At 43.8% G+C, this 21153-nt stretch overlaps 1 protein-coding gene across 10 annotated transcripts in view; it reads left to right on the top strand.

Annotated features, from left to right (window-relative positions):
- Positions 1-21153, top strand: part of RYR3 (ryanodine receptor 3) — a 550085-nt gene that overhangs the window by 331054 nt on the left and 197878 nt on the right. For 9 of the 10 annotated variants that reach the window (XM_067028902.1, XM_067028901.1, XM_059058605.2 and 6 more), the window contains 8 exons: positions 328-544; positions 5065-5169; positions 6824-6927; positions 8282-8365; positions 10005-10164; positions 11897-12044; positions 12909-13114; positions 13701-13875. In XM_067028902.1, coding sequence (XP_066885003.1) covers positions 328-544; positions 5065-5169; positions 6824-6927; positions 8282-8365; positions 10005-10164; positions 11897-12044; positions 12909-13114; positions 13701-13875 — 1199 coding nt within the window. Of the gene's footprint in view, positions 1-327; positions 545-3566; positions 3606-5064; positions 5170-6823; positions 6928-8281; positions 8366-10004; positions 10165-11896; positions 12045-12908; positions 13115-13700; positions 13876-21153 lie in introns of those variants that run through there. The other variant, XM_067028903.1, reaches the window with a different exon arrangement.

Here is a 21153-nt window from a genome sequence, read left to right as displayed (position 1 = left end):
CTGTAGTAATAATATCTACAGTAATGATTCTCCTACTAGAGTAAGGATGAACTTGATTTTTAAAATCTAGTGGTTTTAAAGTATAAGTTCATTTTTAAGAATTTAGCTGACATGGTCAACTGTGAGTCACGGGCACTATGAATTGACAGTCAGCTTTCTCTCCACTGCTTTGTTGCGTACTTTAGAGTGTTTTCTGTGATGAATCTGAAATCATTCGCTTCCCCAAAAAATAATTTGGGTGGGGAGAGCTGATCTTTAACTTTCACTTATTTGGGCTGGCATATATTTTTTTAACCTCTCTCTTCCTGGTCTCTCCAAATAACACAGAGTACGTTTCCTGATGGGGGGACGTCACGGAGAATTTAAGTTCCTGCCTCCCTCTGGCTATGCCCCTTGCTACGAAGCCTTACTTCCAAAAGAAAAGATGAGATTGGAGCCTGTCAAAGAGTATAAACGTGATGCTGAAGGTGTTCGAGATCTGTTGGGTACCACCCAGTTCCTCTCCCAAGCTTCTTTCATTCCGTGCCCCATAGATACCAGTCAGGTAGGTTTGAGCTGCCAACAGAAGGCGGCCCATGGAGATGATGTAATAGGGTTAAATCCTCCTTGCTGCATTGTCTTTGAAACATTCTTATCATACATTCTATAGAATTGTTGTGATGTGTGAGCAACCATTATTCTTCGCGTTTCCACCATATGTGGCAATTGAGCTCTTGAAGGATTTTGCAACCAATGAACCCGGTTAAGCACTTGCTACATGCAAGGCACTGTACTAGGTTCTGTGAGGCATAGGCAGAAGTGTGACCGTATTCTCTGGGAATGCACAACCAAGTTGAAGAGATAAGAAGCAAATGTGTTATTTTTTTTCGAGTCCAAATGTAATATGCAGAATGATCGATCGTGTACACAAATAAATGCTAGAGACATCCTTTGCGCTAGAATGTTTCTAAAAGTCTGTGTAGTTAGAATGGCATTCAGTCGGGACCTTTAGTAAACCTAAATGGGGAGGGACATCCAAGGGTGAAGTTACAGGAATGGGATGAATAAGAGCCTGGAAGTAGAAACACAAAATAGGGACAGGTGGCAAAGAATATTCTCCTGTGGCTGGATGCTTGGAGGAGGAGGAGCAGGTAGCAGAAGAGTGGGAAGTAAACCTGAAAGCAACAGGGGAGAGCGTGGAGGTCTCAGAAGGTGCTGGTAAATGGACATTTTCTTTTTTTTTTAAAGTCTTTATTGGAGTATAATTGCTTTACAATGGTGTGTTAGTTTCTGCTTTATAACAAAGTGGATCAGCTATACGTATACATATATCCCCATATCTCCTCCCTCTTGCGTCTCCCTCCCACCCTCCCTATCCCACCCCTCTAGGTGGTCACAAAGCACTGAGCTGATCTCCCTGTGCTATGCAGCTGCTTCCCACTAGCTATCTGTTTTACGTTTTGGTAGTGTATATAAGTCCATGCCACTCTCTCACTTCGAAATGGACATTTTCTTTCCCTTCTCAAGGTCTCTGTTTTGAGAGACACACGTTCACACAGTTATGATGAGGAGCATACAATGTATGATGAGGAGCGTATGATGAGGCGTTCCAGTGCCTCTGCCACGCCAGTGCTATTCACATCACTATTCTAGATGTTAGAGAAAATAAATGTAAAGGCACCTTGTCTCTGAGGCACTTGGGGTAATAGTTTGTAGGAGTATGGCTCTTTTAACCTGTAGATGGTCTCTAGAGTATATTTTCCCATAATATCTATATGACCCTATTACATTCAGCTCTGTGTGCGTGGTCACATGTCTGATTCTCACCTCCTGTAGCTAATGATTGTGAATTCTCATTGTCTAGAAATCACAGTATCTCTCTGCCTGCTTCACAGAGCCTAGTACAACACCAGGAATGTAGCTGGAGTCGAGAATGTTGATAGGAAACGAAGTAGGAGTTTGTGAGCCAGAGGTAATCCTAGGAATCGGATCATCTGCTTGCCGTGTATTTTAGATAAGAAGTTTGAGGGCCAAAGAACTAAACTAGCTTTTCTGTGGACACAAGGTGGTTAGTGCCCAAGCAGAGAGAGGTTGTACTCATGGACATGATTCCTACTTCTCTGTGCTGCCCTCCTTACCAAGTTATCAGAGATGTATGTATTACTCAAAAAAGGCTTCCTGGAGGAAGCAAGCCTCAAAGAGAGTTCAAAAGAATGAGAGGAAGTTTTGATGAGGGAGGAAAGGAGGGCTGGACCAGAGTGAGAAGAGTTTCTAAACATACAGAATAGAAGATTTGAAAATCAAAGAGTGGAGATAAATTAACAAGCCAGATGAACTTTGATGTCTGGACCCAAAGCTGAATTTGTATAGACCCTGGAATGAGGGAAGTGTTGCTGGGATTCAAATAATAAGGAAGTTCTCATTGGAAAGGTGCAATTTATTATTTTGAATGAGACTTTGTAATTTTTTAGACTCTATCAGTCTATGAAATTATTGTCAAAAGAGAAGTTAAATACAAGATACACAGTCAACTCCATCCTGCTTGGGGCACATCAACCAGTTTACAGATAAAGTGTTGTTGACTAGATCCCTGTCCTTCAGTGCTACCTGTGTCCAGTGCTTGAAGCACCCCCAGGCCCTTGCTGAGTGCTTCAGGGGAGGAGCCCAGCTCCTAGCAGCCTTCCCTGGGGACATCAGTCTCAGGCCCCAGACACCCAGGAGGCAGTTACCAAGCCAATATTACTCTATTCCAGCTAGTCACCAATTGAGGTTACTGAAATTATGATGTAGGATTGTTTGTGGAGGCTTCTTTCCACATTTCCCCCTTTTGCTGAAGCAAGTGGTTCCTTCACATGGAAATCCCCCTTCAAGCTGTGATTAATTTAAACAGATTATATTAGTTAACCAATAAAACTCAAATACAGTTGTCATTTGTTTACTAATAATTTTCCCCACTTTGCTCGTTATCAAAACATTATGCCACTTAACTTTGACTTTTCAATAATAAGTTGGTGTTTTTTAAAAGTGTCTTTAGTTGAAAGGCCAATAGTGGTTATGACACATAGTCAAAATATTTTATTGCTACTTTTCTCTGTGATCTCCTTACACATCACTGACTTAATATACTTTTTCTACAAAAAAATATACATTTTTTCCATGAGCTCCCTTCCTTGAAAATAATTGGGATTTTTGCAAGTAGTGGAAACACTAATAATCATTATAATAGAGCTAGAATTGTAGGAGCCAGGGAGGTGATACAGAAGGGAAACAGGTCAAGTGTGCAGGCCCTCCTAAAGCAGGGGGCCATTTCTTAGCCCCAGCTGACTAGTTGCCAGGCAAAAGTGTGGGGCCAGTGTTAGCAATCTTTCAACTGGTCAAGGGAAATTAGAAATCTGGATTTTTTTATGAAATCTCCTATGTCTTAGGAGCTATCAACTAATAAATGAAAATGGTAATAATTAATTGTTTATTGTTTTAATTGTAGTAATAGTAAATTAAAGAAAGATGGGGGAAAAAAAGAGAAATTTGAGACCCCAGTTTGTGACCTTTGTGGAGAGACATGAGCAAGTTACCAGGAAAACACAGAGAAACTTTCCCTGAAGGTACCTGGGGAAGACCTCCAAAAGGTAGTGAGGCATTTGAGCTAACTCCAGAAGGATAAATATTGAGGGGAGTTTGTATTAAGACCAGAGCTGGACAGCAGTTAAAGGGGTAAAGACAGATTTTTGCTTAGAAGTTATTGCAGTAGGGGAAAAGGAACTCCACTATAGAGCTGGGGTCAGTTCTGAATACAACACAAACAACTGGGGATTTACAGCCAAGGAGCAGGTTTGGGGTGGGGGTAGGGTGGGCATGTCAGTGATGGAAAATTACTAAGAGGAACATCAGGGGTTGGGATGGATTCTTACTAAACTGATCTAACAGGATTCTTACTGAGGGCAGGTCAGATAGATCTGATATCACCTGGGGGAGGATGGGGGATGAATAAGTTTGATCAGACATGGAGGGTGATCACATATCAAGGGTGTAGATTGTCACTAAACTAATTTAGCAAGATTCTATCTAAAACTGGGATCTTGAGGACAAGGCCCAAGGATCGAGCCTAGTCAGAAATGGCTCAGAAGCACCCATCTAGAGCTTAGGTCAAGGAGAAAGTCTTTGTCATTTGCCATGTGGCATGGGGGTGGGGGGTATGCATATTATGTGTATCATGGGGAGTACTAATAAGAATTAAGGTTGTATGTGCAAGGGCACAGAACTGAGCTACAGTGTGACCTTTGGGGAGAATTTCAGGAGCTTTGAAAGGATATATTTGGGAGGACCGTGACAAGAGGACTGAAGAATGGCACTATATGCTTGGTTAATACATCTAGTCTGTGTCTTGAGAGTGTCAAGGGGCACTTGGAGGTACTCAGGAGGAGAGTGTTTTGATGTGGTTGTGTTGTTGTGGGCTCATCACTCTGGCCACAGTGTGAAGAATAGATTGGTGGGGAGTTGGGGACACCAATTGTAAAGCTCTTGCAATGGTCCAGGTAGAAAATAACGAGGTTGAGTGACGTAGAAGAAGAAGAACCTTCAGAAAGATGATTAGGAAATAAACTTGTTGGATTTTGTGACTGATTAGGTGGTGTTGGTGGGGGATGTAATGCCAAGAGAAAAGACACTAAGATGACTTTATGGTGGGGTCATTCAATGAAAAGAGAAAATACAAATAAGACAAGAAAAAGGTTTTGAAGGAAAAATAGTGAATTCAGCTTTGAATAACATGCTGAGTTCACTTTGGTGGGAAAACCCTGCAGGTAGTTGGAATAGTAGGTCTGAACTTCAGGACAGACCATGGCTGGAGGCTGGATGGTCAGGAGTGACCATTTACAGGTGTATGAGATCTCCCAAGGAGAGAGTATAGAGGAAGGGGAGATATGGTCCAGGGGAAGCCAAGAGAGGAAGGAATCTCTAGAAGTAGCCCCTCCTGGGTGATGTGTAGAGAATACAACTGGGGCACATGATCTGTCTAGATTTTATGACAGATTTCAATACGGTTGATTCTTGCAGTTCTCACTTCTCAGTTATTCCTTTTCCTTTTAGGTTGTTTTACCACCTCACCTAGAGAAGATCCGAGACAGGCTGGCTGAAAACATCCATGAGCTTTGGGGAATGAATAAAATAGAGCTTGGCTGGACTTTTGGCAAGGTATGTGTTTGAGTGGCCGGGCCAGGATGGAGGGTCGGGTTGCCTTGTTACCTGGAAGCGTTCTTCAAAGACTCAAATGAGAAACAAATCTCACAAGCCCAAACCCACTGGTTCTTACTGACTCCCATCCAGCTCTCACTGAGTACAGCAGCCTTGCTTGGGAGTTTGTTAACTGCAGTCAGGAGTGCTGGGGAGACCAGCTCGGCACAGACAGACCCAGGAGCCTGTCTCCTTCTTACTCCCAGATGCTGGTCTTTTTCTTCAAGGAATATCAAATGTGGTCAACCCTTAGCTCCTCCTTCAGAGCCTCACATCTCCCGTTCTCTTCAGAAATAGCTGTTCTCTCTGCATGGCTAGTGAAAAGAGGCTGATTCATTGTTGTGAATCCGAATTTGTTTAGTGTGGTTTTCAGATGCATCACTAAGATTAATGGACATGCAGAGGAGGTTAAGGAATCTCTTTCACTAGGAAGCATTTTTCAAAGAGGATGTAAATTGACTTTGTTCTGTGACTTGCGTAAGGTCATGTCTGAAGGCAGAAGAATCTGTGATTCTGAAGCTCCCTACGACCCTGACACTGACACGCTCAGATTATGCACATTCCAGCTTAGTTACTGAAAGTGTCCCTGTACTCTAGCACTTATATATTGATGTAGCTCCCATAAATATTCTCCTTATATATGACCACCTCTTTGCTGTATGCTCTTTTAACACCACAAACCTCTCCTTTGAGAACGAATTACAATTGCAATTGTAAATTTATTTCATCAGACTGTATCCTTCATGGGGCTGGGGCTACCCCAGCTCACCATTGAATTCCTAAGGTCTAGCTCACTGCCTACCACATAGTAGACATTCAACAAATGTTTGTGGAATGAATGAATGAATTAGTTAATGTCTGGATCTACACTGTCCAATACAATAGCTATGGGCCACATGTGGCTACTGAGCACTTAAAATGTGACTAGTCTGAGTTGAGATGTGCTGTAAATGTAAAATACACATTGGATTTTCAAGACTTTCTATGAAAAACTAATATAAAGTAGCTCAGAAATAGTTTCCTATATTAATTACTTGCTAAAATGGTAAGTTTCCAGGTGTATTGGGTTAAGTAAAATACATTATTAAAATTCATTTCACCTGGTTTTTTTCATTTGTTTTTTTTTTTGTTTGTTTGTTTTGTTTTTGTTTTTTGTTTTCTTGCTTTTCTCATATGGCTACTAGGAAATTTGAAATTACAAATGTGGTTCATATTGGTGGCTGACTTTGTGCTTCTGTTGGACAGTGCTGGCCCAGATTCTGTAGTCATTTATGTTCTGAAGAATGCTACCCTGCAGTGGCACTATGGTTCCATGAGTTTTAGACAGGCAAGAGCATGGCTACCACACATAAAATAGCTTCTCTGGGAAAGTATGTTCTGAATGCAGACACTTGACTAGAAGCAATCCACAGAACACAAGCCACTGGCAGGCTGGGGATGGCGTGTATCATTTATTAGATAGAAGATCGTCTATTTGCCTATCAGCAAATAGCTGTCTTTGTCTTGCCTGATATGAATTACCTGGGCCATGTTTCAAAGTGTGTCCCTTTCTGTTTCCCAAGGCAGTGTCAGTTGTCAAAACTTAAATTATATTCTTTCTTATGTTGTCACCTAGATACGGGATGACAATAAAAGACAACACCCCTGCCTTGTTGAGTTTTCAAAGCTGCCTGAAACTGAGAAGAATTATAACCTACAAATGTCAACTGAAACCTTAAAGTGAGTGTTTAATTGAATTGAATTTGGACTAAACAGTGAGTGGATGATTTAATGCCTTATAACTAAACTACAAACATGTTGTGTCTCAAAAACATGATGCATTCTGACAAATTAGCCAGGATGGAGATTATTCATGCCACGAAAGGATTCAGCATAGTGAATAACACATCTACTATTGTTATTTAACATACATAGTTCTTTAGAGACCATTTGCTATTTGCCAGGGACAGGGAAAAGGTAGGCAGGGAAAAAAAGAAGAGAAACTTAGAATCAAAGGACCAAGTGCCTCTTTTAGTTCATGTATAATCAAGGAAAGAAGATAAGATATATAGTAGGTTCTACGTCATACTGAAATTGGACAACTTAACCTCTCTACGTCTCCATTTTCTCATCTACAAAATGAGGATAGTAATAGTTCTTACCTCTATATAATTGTTGTAATGGTTAAATGAGATGATAAATATTTTTTAAAAAAGATAAGGCATTTCTAAAACTGAATGGGAAACATGGTTTAATTCACAAAAATTCAATTTAAAAGTAACTTTTAGCTTCTCCGTGATCCTACCTGTGGTTTAAACCCTGATTCAGATCTTCATTTTTTTAGCCCCATTTTGTATCTCCCTTTTCAAATTCTCTTTGTGCTTGTTACCTGTGCTTCTCTGCATCGTATTTCTCTGTCTGATAGTTGGTGCAGAACTTTTTAACACTGTGGTTTTGCTGGCACAGTGATGCTCTGTCAGGTTGCCTTGTCCCATAGGCTCCCTGTATGTGATGTCTTCCATCACACCAACCCTTCTTGAGGATGTGGCGTTGGTACCTCATGGTGTCCAACACAGCTCAATACACTTTGTACAGGGAGCACGTGGGACATACTTGCTGACCTCTGGGTTTGCTATTAGGATCCTATCTTTCCTCTGGAATCAGAGAAGCAGGATACAATCTTAATGCAAATTTATAAACTAGAAAATGTCTCCCAAAGGGGCTATTAACTAACTTTTTGTTGCATTCTTGCTACCGTCTAAATCCCGAGTTGGCAAACTAAGGTCCACAGGCCAATCTAACCAGCCGCCTATGTTGGTAAAAAAGTTTATTGTAACAAAGCCAAGCTCATCAGTTTGTGTATTTTCTATGGCTGTTTTCGCTCTGTAATGGCAGAGGTGAGTAGTTATAGCAGAGACATAAGGACCACAACGCCTGAAACGTTTCCTATCTCGCCCTTTACAGAAAACGTTTGGCAACCTCTGGTCTAAGTGAATGAATATTGTCTGTTTTTATCACTTCAGACACAGGTTAGGGTTATCTCTGTCCTTCACCTTGCAGTTGACCCTTGTTTTCTCTCTCCGTTACGTCACAGAACCCTCCTGGCCCTGGGGTGCCACATTGCTCATGTTAACCCGGCTGCTGAGGAGGATCTCAAGAAGGTCAAGTTGCCCAAAAAGTAGGTGATCATTCAATGGTCAGAGCCTTTAATGCTTCAGTCTGAATTTTTAAACTGGGAGGACAGGAGGACCACATGCACAGAGGCAGGTGACGGCCCCAGATACTTCTAGCGCCAGCTCAGGATGTCTCCACCAGGTACCTAGACTGCCCTGAAACCCCCAGACGGAAGCCGGCTAAAGTAGAGTATTTCCAGTGCTTCTGCCTGGACCTACACTAGTATCTACTATCGTTAGTTTTGAGCCAGGAGATGTGGCACTCAGATGGATATGCTATGTTGGTCTGTAAGAATAGCAGTTGGCACGGGAGCTTGAAGATCATCGGTAGCCACAGCAAAGATTCAGTCCTCTGTCACTGGGCCAGCCTTTTAAGTTCCTTGTGGAAATGTGTGTCACTGCCAAGATTTAATTTGGCCCCTAAATCTGCATGTGTCCTCTCCCTCTCGTCCGTGCATTCGCCGAGCCATGTGTTCTCACACATTCAGATGTGAGCCCACGGGCGCCTCCCCTGGCGCACTTGCTCACCCGCACATGTGCCAGCCTCGGGTGCGCACGCATTCACACCCAGCTGTCGTAGTGACTTATGAGCCAAGGCAGTGCCAGCTCTTAATCAAATGCTTATCTTCCCCTTCCTCCCTGTGAAACTCCCAAGCTGCCAAGCTCCACTCTCAGGGGCAGCTCCTGGTGCCAAGAGCAGCTCATCTGAGAGGCAGCAGCTGAGGGGTGGCTGGGGGCAGTGCTCAGCGAACAACATGTGTTGACTCTGCCCAAAGTCAGGCATTCCTAGAAGGTGGATGAGGGGCAATATCATGCCTACAGTCCACCTTGTATCTCGCGCTGCTCACAGGTTCTTGGGTCGAGTAGCGCTGGTCTGCAAATCATCTCATTTAGGCTCTGGCCCTGATCTGGGCAGTCCGTGGCCTTGGGGCCCTGGATGCTTCTGGACTCACATTCCCACATGACTGTGGTCACTTACTGTCCTGTGAGTCACTCCACTCAGGGCCCTTCTCCTCTCCTCTCACACGATGCATCTACCTGGACTCACACTGAGCTTTTCCTGTCTTCACGTTATCTATCAAATTACCTACCGAATTACAGACATTTGTGACTCCTGGACTGGACAGCAAACCATGAAGATCACTTCAAGCTCACAAACTCTCTAATGTTATGATTTTTTTAAATTCTCAAAATGAAGGTTTAATTTTCTAAGACTGAGTGATCATTCGTGGCTGATTTGTAGGAAACCGTTTGGCTCAAGGGCCTGTCCTTGCCAATGTGGTCATAACCTTTTGTGCTTTTGAAGCGAGACAAAGCAGCTTCGGGTGATGTTACATTATGCTGAATGTGCCCATCATTTGTAGGGCAGAGCAGTTTTCTTAGGAATAAGGATGGATTTGCACAGACCATCCACTTTCTCCAACAGTCGCCTTAATCTGTGACATGCATTGGCAAAAAGGATGGTGGATGAGGGTCTTCTTCCAAAGACATGAGATAGAGCTGAGCTGTCCATTCTGTCAAAGATAGAATCTGTGACTGTAGCCTTATTTTCCTAGTGTTCTGACACTGTGCTGTTGGTCTAAAATCAGGAATGGGGGAGTCGTACAGTTCTGTTCAAAATATATATTTTCCATTTACTTGTAGCTACATGATGTCCAATGGCTATAAGCCAGCCCCTTTGGATTTGTCTGATGTGAAGCTGTTACCTCCTCAAGAAATTTTAGTGGATAAGCTTGCAGAAAATGCACACAATGTTTGGGCAAAAGACAGAATAAGACAAGGATGGACCTATGGCATTCAACAGGTGAGAAGTGCTGGCTCAGGCCTGCTGGAGAAGCCAGGAGATGTGATCATGCATTAAAATGCCATTTTGCTTTGGTGGGTATTAGACTGGAAGGTGGAGGTTGCCCTTGCACTCTGTTCCTTATGCCTCAGCACATTCATTATTTATAGAATCATGGGACTGGGTGGAATTTCTAATGGTCACATTGATATGAACTCCAGGCATAATTCCAGTTTTTCAGCAATGGATAGGCTTACCTTTCCTTTGTTAGTCTGGTTCACTTGTGATCATGTTGCCCTGTGTCTATGGCTGCTGGCTGCATCTTCTCTCATTCCCCATCTTGTTGCTTGCCTCACAGAGTGCTGAGCTTTCATGCACTCTCCAAGACCAAGGTAAGGCTCACATAAATCAATGTCACAGCTCAGCAGTATTTCTGGGATGGTCCCAAGTATCTACCACTGAAGGGGAAAAGGAGGGGAAGCTAGCCCAGGAGAGAGGCAGACTAGCCCACCAAGAAGCCTGTGTCCCCTTAACTTCAGTCCACAGGGCCAAGATTCTTGGGCAGGGTTCTTTATCCAGAGGCAGCCTGAGAGCCCAGCAAGGAATTAAGTGGAGTTTAGAACCAGGGTTCGGCCCAAACCACCTGGTACACCTCTCACTCTGAAATGCCCCCCTCATCTCAGTAAGTACCGGGCTAAGTATCAGGGAAGTTCAAGGATTGCTGTGTGCACACGTGTTCATTCATTCCTGAGCCTCCAAACCTGCAAGCGTCTGGAACCAAGAAGACCACAACTATGGAAACTGTGGCAGGGAAGGGAGTTGGGGGTTCAAAACAGCATGTTAGGTTATGATGACTTGTCACTGCTGTTGTCATTACTGTCTTCTTAGTCCCCATTAAGGAACCGAGGAGGACTGTAATAGAAATATGTGCCTACTACAATGAAATGGCCCCACTGTGTCTCTGCCACCTTTTCAGATGTTTCTCTGTGAGCAGAGATGTCTATTAAGAACTGTTGGGACTTCCCTGGTGGCGCAGTGGTTAAGAATCCGCCTGCCGATGCAGGGGAAACAGGTTTGAGCCCTGGTCCGGGAAGATCCCACATGCCGCGGAGCATCTAAGCCCGTGCGCCACAACTACCGAGCCTGCGCTCTAGAGCCCGCGTGCCACAACTACTGAGCCCGCGTGCCACAACTACTGAAGCGCACATGCCTAGAGCCTGTGCTCCACAACAAGAGGAGCCACCGCAATGAGAAGCCCACACACCACAACGAAGAGAACCCCCCGCTCACCGCAACTAGAGAAAGCCTGCGTGCAGCAAAGAAAACCCAATGCAGCCAAAAATAAATTTAAAAAAAAGAAAAAGAAAAAGAATCTGTTGTGAGGCGGCCATAACTGTTTGAATCATGGCATGATCTTTCATAAGGGAATAGTTACACAAACCCCCATCCGCCTTGCCTTGGGAATGGAGGTTTCTAACCAATTTCATGACACTTCATTTTATTCACAGGCTGGCATTATTGAAATGGTTTTTTTACTGCTAGTTTTGAACGTTAGTACAAATTTTCCATTTATACTCATTTAATCTTGAAGCAGCAACTATATACATTGGTAAATAATCAAGGCACTGGGAGAAGAGCTAGCAGACTCACCCAAGGAAACCAGGAAAGTTGCTGGGAATATGTGAGTGGGACAAGCACTTTGTAAAGATGATAATGCATTTTCTCAGCATCTCTTTTCTCTGGCTTCACATAGGATTTAAAGAACAAAAGAAATCCCCGTCTGGTGCCATATGCATTATTGGATGAGCGTACCAAGAAGTCAAATAGGGACAGCCTTCGTGAAGCTGTTCGGACTTTTGTTGGTTACGGCTATAACATTGAGCCATCAGACCAAGAACTAGGTAATCAGTGGAGATTGTTCACTCTGGCCCCAGTTTACTAAACAGGTCTTCTTCTGGTGGGATGCTAACTTTCAACAGGTCTAACTTGCACTATTAGAAATGCTGGTGGTGCTAAAGAGAGCTAAACTCAATGGTGTATTTTAGAAGTGGGGGGAGGGAGGAGGGGCCATGTTGATAATAAAGCAGTGTCCCATTGACAGATGTGTCTGTAATGAGCACGTCTGTGACATAATCCCACAGGGAATAAGCTATCCTCCACCATAGCTGAGCTTTTCAGGATATTTGGTCACAAAACCAAGTTACCTTTATTTCTCTTGTTTTCCAAACATGTGAATATCAGCTTACTTTGGGGCCAGGTAATGTCATCTCTAAATTGAATTCTAGCACTGATTTAAATCACCAGCTTATGATTATTTAACATGTCACTGCCATCTCATACCCCAGGGGATACCATAGGCTAGTGGGGCAGTAAAACATGGTTTAAGGGGATGGATTTGGAGGAAGACAGACCTGGGTTCAAATCTTTGCTCTCCTTGGTTTATGGGCTCTAGGACCTTGAACAGGCGAACCTCTCTGAGCCTCAATTTCTTCATCGGTAAAAGGACGACAATAATACTGATTTCATAGGATTATTGTGAGGAAAAGCTGAGACTTAGTTTCTACTGCAAAGCAATCACTCACTGAATGGTAGCTTGTATTGTTATTATGATATGATGATGATAGTGATGATGATATTATGAACAGAATGCTGTACCAGCTAGTAGGAGATCTGTCATCAGCCTTTGTTGTTGAAAGTCTTTTGAGGAGTGCTCCCTAAATATTAAACCTATGTTCTCTCTCTCTATTCCCTTTTCTTCTCGATAGCTGACCCAGCTGTGGAGAAAGTCAGCATAGACAAGATCCGCTTTTTCCGGGTAGAGCGCTCTTATGCGGTGAGATCTGGGAAGTGGTATTTTGAGTTTGAGGTGGTGACCGGAGGAGACATGCGTGTCGGCTGGGCCAGGCCAGGCTGTCGGCCTGACATTGAGCTGGGGGCCGATGACCAGGCCTTTGTGTTTGAAGGCAGCAGGGTGAGTCTGGCTGGTGTCCGCATGTCCTCAGTCCTGCTTCAAATATTTCCCCAGAAGTGAAAAGTGCTGAGTATCTGGATCTCTGGCTTCAAAAGGGAGGAGCCACCACACTGGCTAACTGAGACCATAGAATGATCGTCACTTAGTGTGTGTCCCTTCACTCTTTCCTCTGGAGAAGGGGAGGGCTGCCCACTCTAGTCCTTTCCATAGTCAGCTCCGTATCTGCCTTGCCTCTGAGCCCGTGTTCCCCTCTGCAGGGGAGGCTCACAGAACACTGCGCAGCCAGTATGAGGGAAAATCTTACCACTTTGTCTTAGAGGGAGTTCGGCTTGTTTTCATAGCTGATTAGGTACTGGGAGACTCAGGCCACCTTTTCTGATGAGCCTTGTATATCTTGGTTTCATTCATCTGTAGATATAGACCACTTCTCCCTGTGAGTTGTCCTTGGTAGAAAGGGAAGTGCCTTGTAGAAACCAGGTACCCACTGCCCGTTAGGAGAAGTTATTGATGGGGTCATTTCTCCAGCAGTACAGGGCCCTCTAGGCTAGGACTTCCGTTTCTCTAACCCCTTGCTCTTGTTTTCTAGGGCCAGCGTTGGCATCAAGGGAGTGGGTATTTTGGACGGACCTGGCAGCCAGGAGATGTGGTTGGATGTATGATTAACCTAGATGATGCTTCAATGATCTTCACGCTGAATGGGGAGTTGCTGATCACCAACAAAGGCTCTGAGCTTGCCTTCGCTGACTATGAGATTGACAATGGTAAATCCACCAGCTTTCCCCCCTTCCACCTCCACGAGATGAAGGGAAATCCAGGGAGAAGGGTGAGGTCTTCTACCTCCTCACTTAGGACACACTGACCTTTACAGATTTGAAACCCTGGTGGTGAAGATGAGATCTTATACTATCATTTTTGAAGGATCAAGACAAATAATAGTGATAGTTGATGTGTGCAGTGTAAATGTAAGTCTGAACTTGCCGAGACACTGACCAAGGGGCTCTCCTCTAATCCCCCGCCCTGTGCCTTGACATGTTAAGGTACCTCACATTTCCCGGTATCACAGAGGAAATGCTAATTGCATGTGGACTAATATCCCTGGCGGGAGAGAAAAATTGGTGAGTTAAAGAATTATCCTCATATTCTGAATTGAATTGTCAGTCTGAATGTCTGTGTGATTGAACTTGATGCTTTGATGAGAATCACTGAAACACAGACGTTTGACTTAGCTGTTCCGTTGAATGAGATGGAATGTATTTTGAAAGTCAAGCATGCTATGAAACCCAAGCACAGCTGCACTTGTTAATAGCCATGAATAGACTGCAGTCAGGGCTGTGCTTCCAGCTACACAAAGGAGCGATGGGCGCTTCTTATTTCCCATCTACAGAGCTATGTTATGTACCAACCAAGGCTGTTGGCACCAGGAGAAGGGCCACTGGACTGTGAGTTTGCTGACTCACTCCTAACAAACTGTGTGGCTCCCAGACAGGCTTGGCTTTACTTCTCTGGGCTTTGCCTCTTTCATCTGTACCAGAAAACAGGAGGATAGACTGCATGAGTGCCAACATCCTTCTCAGTTGTAAAATTCTATGGCAGTGACTTAATACCAGCTGTGATCACACCCCTGTGCTTGGTGCTTTGCCACTCTCTGCTGCTTCAGTAAAGATGAGAAGGAGGCAAGGAGGTCGAGAGGAAAAGAGGCTGCTCTGGATCAGGAGGCCTGGTTTCCTGTCCTGCCTCTGCCCTTCCCACCTGTGACATCTCGGGTTGACTTTATTTAAATGTCTTTTTACCTCATTTCCCCCTCTGTAAATGATTAGGGTTCCTGGTAGCTTTAAATTTCTGAGACTTTACAAAAAGAAACAGTCCTCCCTCCCCACCCTGAAAGTTAAAAAAGATAAAACTACACAGGCAAGAGCAACAGAAATACATGAATATGTTTTGGGTTTTTGGTTTTTTTTGTTTTTTTTGTTTTTTTGCGGTACCCGGGCCTCTCACTGTTGTGGCCTCTCCCGTTGCGGAGCACAGGCTCCGGATGCACAGGCTCAGCGGCCATGGCTCACGGGCCCAGCCACTCCGCGGCACATGGGATCTTCCCGGACCGGGGCACGAACCCGTGTCCCCTGCATCAGCAGGCAGACTCTCAACCACTGAGCCACCATGGAAGCCCATGAGTATGTATTTTTAATACATATAAAATATTATGTATTTACAATGTGCTTTACAAATCACTTTCACACTTTTTGCAGACATCTATTATCTGCAATGTGCATATCCAACTGTACCTTAAAACAGCTTTAAAGATTTTTCTAAGAGCCACATATTTGGGATAATAGAAAAGTTGCAAATCCATGTATTTTCCTAGAAAGACAGGATGACTGAAGCCAGATGGGGTCATATTTTAATGCCTTCTAAAAAGGTTTAAAATCAAAGTTTTGAAAAATATGTTTTTGGAAACAACTGGGAAAGATGTTGCCAGCAGAAAGAATGGCTTATGCACTGGTTCAGAGGCAAAGAGGGGGAAATCATGTCAGTGGGCATGAGGGCCTTGGAGAAGAGCATCCTCTGGCACTGCTCTTTGGAAACAGGTATTTACCAAGTACCCATCACAGGCAGTGCTCTCTTCATGAGGCGGGAGGAGAATGAAGAATTAGAAGATTCAGATTCATCCCCAAGGAGAGTAGCTCCCTGGAGTAGGAAGAGTCCAAAGACCAGAGACCTTGTCATGGCTCCCCTGAGTGTGGATTCGGGCAGGTTGCTTGTCTATGAGACTTTGGCTTAGCATAAGGAGGAGACAAGACTCTTGTCTATGTGCAGAGTTCTAAGAATTCTGTAAAGTCTAAAGCCTTGCTACTCAAAATGTGGTCCAGTTGTTATAAATGCAGAGTCTCAGACCCCATGCCTGTCCTACTGATTCAGAAACTGCATTCAGACAAGATACTCCAGTGGTTCCTACGCACTTTAAAGTATGACAAGCAGTGGTCTAAAGTATACACAAATGTAAATAGTAGCAAAATTAAGGAGTTCGTTTTCTAGTTGGAAAAATAAATAAGATGAAAATTTGGAAAGGTAACTACCAATGGGAAGCAGTGGGTTATGACCAATGCAAATGACCAATGCGGGATGAAGATTCTATAAGAATGGGATTGGAACTGAAGGTTAAATAAAAAATATGAGCTGTCTACCTCTGAGGAGAAGGGTCTTCTTCTAAGGGGATGTGAGTCGAGTAATAGTGTGGAATCAGGAAACTGCAGGAAAGAGTGATGATACATTTTGGAAGATTTGTGTATGGAATTTACAGAAGATGAGGGTGGAAAGAACAAGAAGGTGCAGATTATAGCCTCAAACATCAAGACTTGGTCTTTTTATTCAAAAAACTTTATTGATTGTCTAATCTGGGCCCAGCATCCTTGGACTCCACTCTCTATGACGTGGGGAGCTGTCCTAGGGTTTGTGCAGAAGAACACTGTAAAGAAGAGGGGTGTTTTAGGAGAACTCCGTTTTTAGAGATCATCTGTGCTGTAATGAAAGAAATGCCTCATAGACCTTTTGTGTACAGAGACATGACCTAACCTTCAGAATAACTGAGTCTGTTATTAGCACTCTGTTTTATAATAGAATTGTACTGTACTGTGTTAACACACTGTACTGTAGTATTGTATCGCACTTTAATCGCAGCTCACGGTGTTATCACCGAAAGGCATCTGGAAGCTCAGAAGCTTCCACGGTGAAACCTTTGCTATTAGTGTTCTCTTTTATCCCATTTAAAGGAAAGGAAGAGAAAGTTCTGCCCATGGTGCCAGATCTCAGAACATGCTGTCTGGAAGAGGCTTCAGAGCTGGTGTCCTGCTCTGCCTGTACCAGGCACTCCCCTGGAGCACCTCCTGCCTCGCTCCAGCTTCAGCATCTGCAGGAGCAGCCTCCCAGGCTCTTCCTGCCACTGGCCTGTCAGTGTTTAACAGACCCCCAGCTCTGCTGGCAGCTCTTCTGTAGGCAGCAGATGAAACTTCCTTGCGGGCAGTGTTGCCGCCATCTGCGCACAGACACGCTGGTACCCAAGCTTCCCCTGTCATTCTCTCCCCAGATGGGTGCTATGGCAGGGGAACGTGGCCTCTTGTTTCCTGTGTTTTCTACAAGGCTTGTGACCATCTCAGTGCTGTCCCCAAACACCATCTTTTTGAGGCTTAGAAAATTAATGGGTAAAACATGAGCTGCTGGATTGAGACTCTCAGAAACAGCCCAGGGATGGTCTGGGCAGTCATTGAACCACCTCTCCCCAAGATCTGAGTCTTTCCATTACTGGGAGTGATTTGCTCTCATGTCTTTCTTCAACTTGAAATGGACTAAAAATGGATCCATGGTTGGAATTGTGTAAATAATTGGTTTCTTTCCATGCTCCTGAATTATAAAAAGATGACCTCCTGGCTGACTCTCCTACTAATCACAAAGCCATATGAGGCCTTGTGATTCAAAGTTTATCAGAACCTGGGGTCCTCTGCAGGATTTAAATGTGTGTGTTCTTGACATACCTTTCCTAGAACAGGAATTCTATGCACATCTAGGTTCCAAGTAAGGCCGTTTGCAGATTTTCTCCTCAAACCTCTTCAATGATGTCAGCATAATTTCTTCTACTAGGCCGCATGTAGGAACGGAATACTGCTTTTCCCCTTTATTTTTCCGTTTTCTTACTTGTCCAGTCTCATTTGAAGCTAGGGATTAATTGAGTTGTGTGCAAAGTGCAAATCCTTGTGTGTGCACGGCATTGTTCACAGTAATGCCAGGTGGCCTTACCAAGTGGATCTGTCCATCCAGATCAACTCCAGGGAGCCATGTGGCCACTTGAAGAAGGCAGCCCTTCTCCAAGGGGCCTGGAGTGCTTTGTGGTTGTAGGTCTCCAGCTGCCTGATCTAGAGGCAAACTAATCAACTACACTTAGGAAAATCATCTGAAAAGTGAAGGAAGAGTTCATCACAAAGCCAGTCACTGGAGATAAGAATTAGAAAGCAGTCATCTGGGCCTCAGTCCCCATTGCTTGCTCTGGACTGCTCTCGGGCAGCCTCGTTCACATGCTTGCTCCACATACTTACCAAGAGACAGAACTTGAGCAAGTTATCAACTTGCTAGGCTTCAGTTTCCTTATATGTAAAATGGGCACAATAATGAGCTAAATCTGTAGAGCGCTGAGCCCACGGCCTGACACCTAGAAAGTACTTGATAAATATTAGCTGGTAGGGTTTATCATCATTGTTCCCCCTTATCTGTGTATCAAGCAGAGTTATCAAGTTACATGAAGTTGTAACTCCTCAAGTAAAGAAGTTATGGAAATGGAGCAGAGTCTCTCCACCAGGTGGAGGGAGCTGACTAAATGTATCCAGTTTTCAAGTATTCTTCCCCAGGAGAAAGAGCTGGTGCCTTATGAGGGTGTAGCTTTGCTCTTGGTCCTTTCTGGAGTTTCTCTTTTCTGGCTCAAGCCTGGGATTTAGCTTCTCATCTGCTGCTGTACAGAGCTGTCCCCACTGTGCCCACTTAGTCCTGAGGAGGTCCCTGACACTCCCTCCTGTTGCTTTGACATCCCTGACTTTTGTTTCAGAGTCTGTTTTCAATCAGTGTTCAGCTCTCCCCCATAGAAATGGCTTCTGCCTCAGAGGGACAGTGCTCTGCTCTGTGATGCGTACAGCCCTCTGCCCTAGGACATAACTGCTGTTTAAATCTGGGGCATTCACTCCCTGTAACCTTCACCCCCTCTCTTGCACACTGACTGTCAGCTGGTCTGTGAGTCAGAGGGTGTGGGATCTTTTCCCATTTTGTCACTTGCCCTTACAACCTTGGTCAAGTCTGTTAGCTCCTCAAACCTTCTGATTTATCTTCAGCAAAGTACTGTCCCCTCTGCTGATGGCTTAGGAACAATGAAGAGCCCAAGTTCCTTAGAAAAAAGACCTCATGCAGATATGACCTTTCTTCCTTTCTGCATGCATCTTGCATTGTCAGAGGGGTCTATAACTAGGAAGTCATTGATATGATCTGGGTTATTCAGAAGTCCTCATTGTTTTTGAATCTGCTGCTTACTTATCCCATCATTCAAGTTATTGAAGAAGAAAGGGGAAGAGAGACTTTCTTATTTTTTATTGATTTTATTGAAGTATAGTTGATTTACAATGTTGTGTTAATTTCTGCTGTACAGCAAAGTGATATATACATTCTTTTTCATATTCTTTTCCATTATGCTTTATCACAAGATATCAAATATTGTTCCCTGAATGTTTATCCATTCTATATATAATGGTTTGCATCTGCTAATCCCAAACACCCAAATATCCCTCCCCCACCCCTACCCCTTGGAAACAAGAAGTCTGTTCTCTATGTCTGTGGGTCTGTTTCTGTTTCCTAAATAAGTTCATTTATGTCATATTTTAGATTCCACATATAAGTGATATCATATGATATTTGTCTTTCTCTGTCTGACTTCACTCCCTATGATAATCTCTAGGTCCATCCGTTTTGCTGCAAATGGCATTATTTCATTCTTTTTTATGGCTGAGTAATATTCCATTGTATATATGTATCACATCTTCTTTATCCATTCATATGTCGATGGACATTTAGGTTGCTTCCGTGTGTTGGCTATTGTAAATAATGCTGCTTTGAACATTGGGGTGCATGTATCCTTTTGAATTATAGTTTTGACTGGATATATGCCCAGGCATGGAATTGCTGGATCATATGGTAGCTCTATTTTTAGTGTTTTGAGGAGCCTCCATACTGTTCTCCATAGTGGCTGCACCAACTTACATTCCCACCAACAGTGGAGGAGGGTTGCCTTTTCTCCACATCCAAGAGAGACTTTCTTAAGACATCCTATCTCTGCTCACATCACGGATGGAACACTTCAACATCATGTCTCCAACGTAAAACTACTATAGTGGTACTTTTCCAGGCTGAAAACCAAAGTACTGTCTTGCAGCTGGGGATGTCTTACCATACAACATTCACTCTTGTGTGTTCCATTTGTCGTCCCCACTTCTGTAAGCTCCTGGTGATCAGGATGGTTTCTTTTCCTTCCTTCACATCTTCTCATAGCACAGAGCAGAGCCCGCTTGCTCAGTAGGGACCCAAAAGTTTTGCCAACAATCAGTCCTTATTCCATACTGGAATCAGATCTCCAAAGATTCCTCATTTATAAAAATCTCTGTCTCTAGAATGGGATAGTTTCATCTATCCCAGTCTCGAATGCCATGCCAGAAACATAGCAATGCTCAGGACGGTGCATGAATATGTGCTTGTCTGATGGAACAGACCGTCTGCCTTACCCAGTGGTGGGACCACCAGTCCCCGGTGGTTCTGGGAGGAGGCTCTTTGTACAGACATCACCGTCATTGCTAGGATTTCACTGGAGCTCTCTTACTCGGAAATAGTATTAAAGTTTCCTAAATGAGTTCATAGTTTCTGAAAGCAGCCAGCTCAGCTTGGGAGGGATTTATCTTTCACTTATGAGACTTAATTACGAAGAAACTTTGTGGCTTAGATAAAAGTATATAAGCACTGGTTTTAGGAGTGCATTTTGCCTTTGGTCTCTATGAGCGACTTACTGTTGAACATAAATTCTCCCAAAATAGACCTTTAAATGTCCCCTTAAATAAGCACCGCCGTCCTAGGAGTGACACGGTTTTCCTTGTAGGGACTCCAAGCCCTGCTTTAGCCACCAGCCTCCGAGCCCTTCCTCCTTTTCTGAGCTCTCCTGGCAGCCTCAGCTGCCCTCCGGCTGCCTGCTGCACATCTTCCCAGATCTGGGATAATTAGTGCTTTCCCAGTTCTGCTGATTTGTTGGTCCACAATTATGATTCATAAATAGCCTACAAACAAGAACACCAAATAATCTGAACTTCTGCCTTGGGTCTGTTCTGCCTGGCAGTGTTATAATATGATGAGGATATGGAAGAGAGCTTGGAGAGGCAGTCACTGTAAGAGTGAACAGAGTTTTCTATGTCTCCTGCTTGAAAATCTTGCTTTCCTGCTTAGGAGGGCACTACAGCAGAAGGCTGGGA

Source organism: Kogia breviceps, chromosome 3, assembly GCF_026419965.1.
Source record: "Kogia breviceps isolate mKogBre1 chromosome 3, mKogBre1 haplotype 1, whole genome shotgun sequence".
In the NCBI taxonomy this organism is placed as follows: Eukaryota; Metazoa; Chordata; class Mammalia; order Artiodactyla; family Physeteridae; genus Kogia; species Kogia breviceps.
This window is presented reverse-complemented; position numbering and strand designations above follow the sequence as displayed.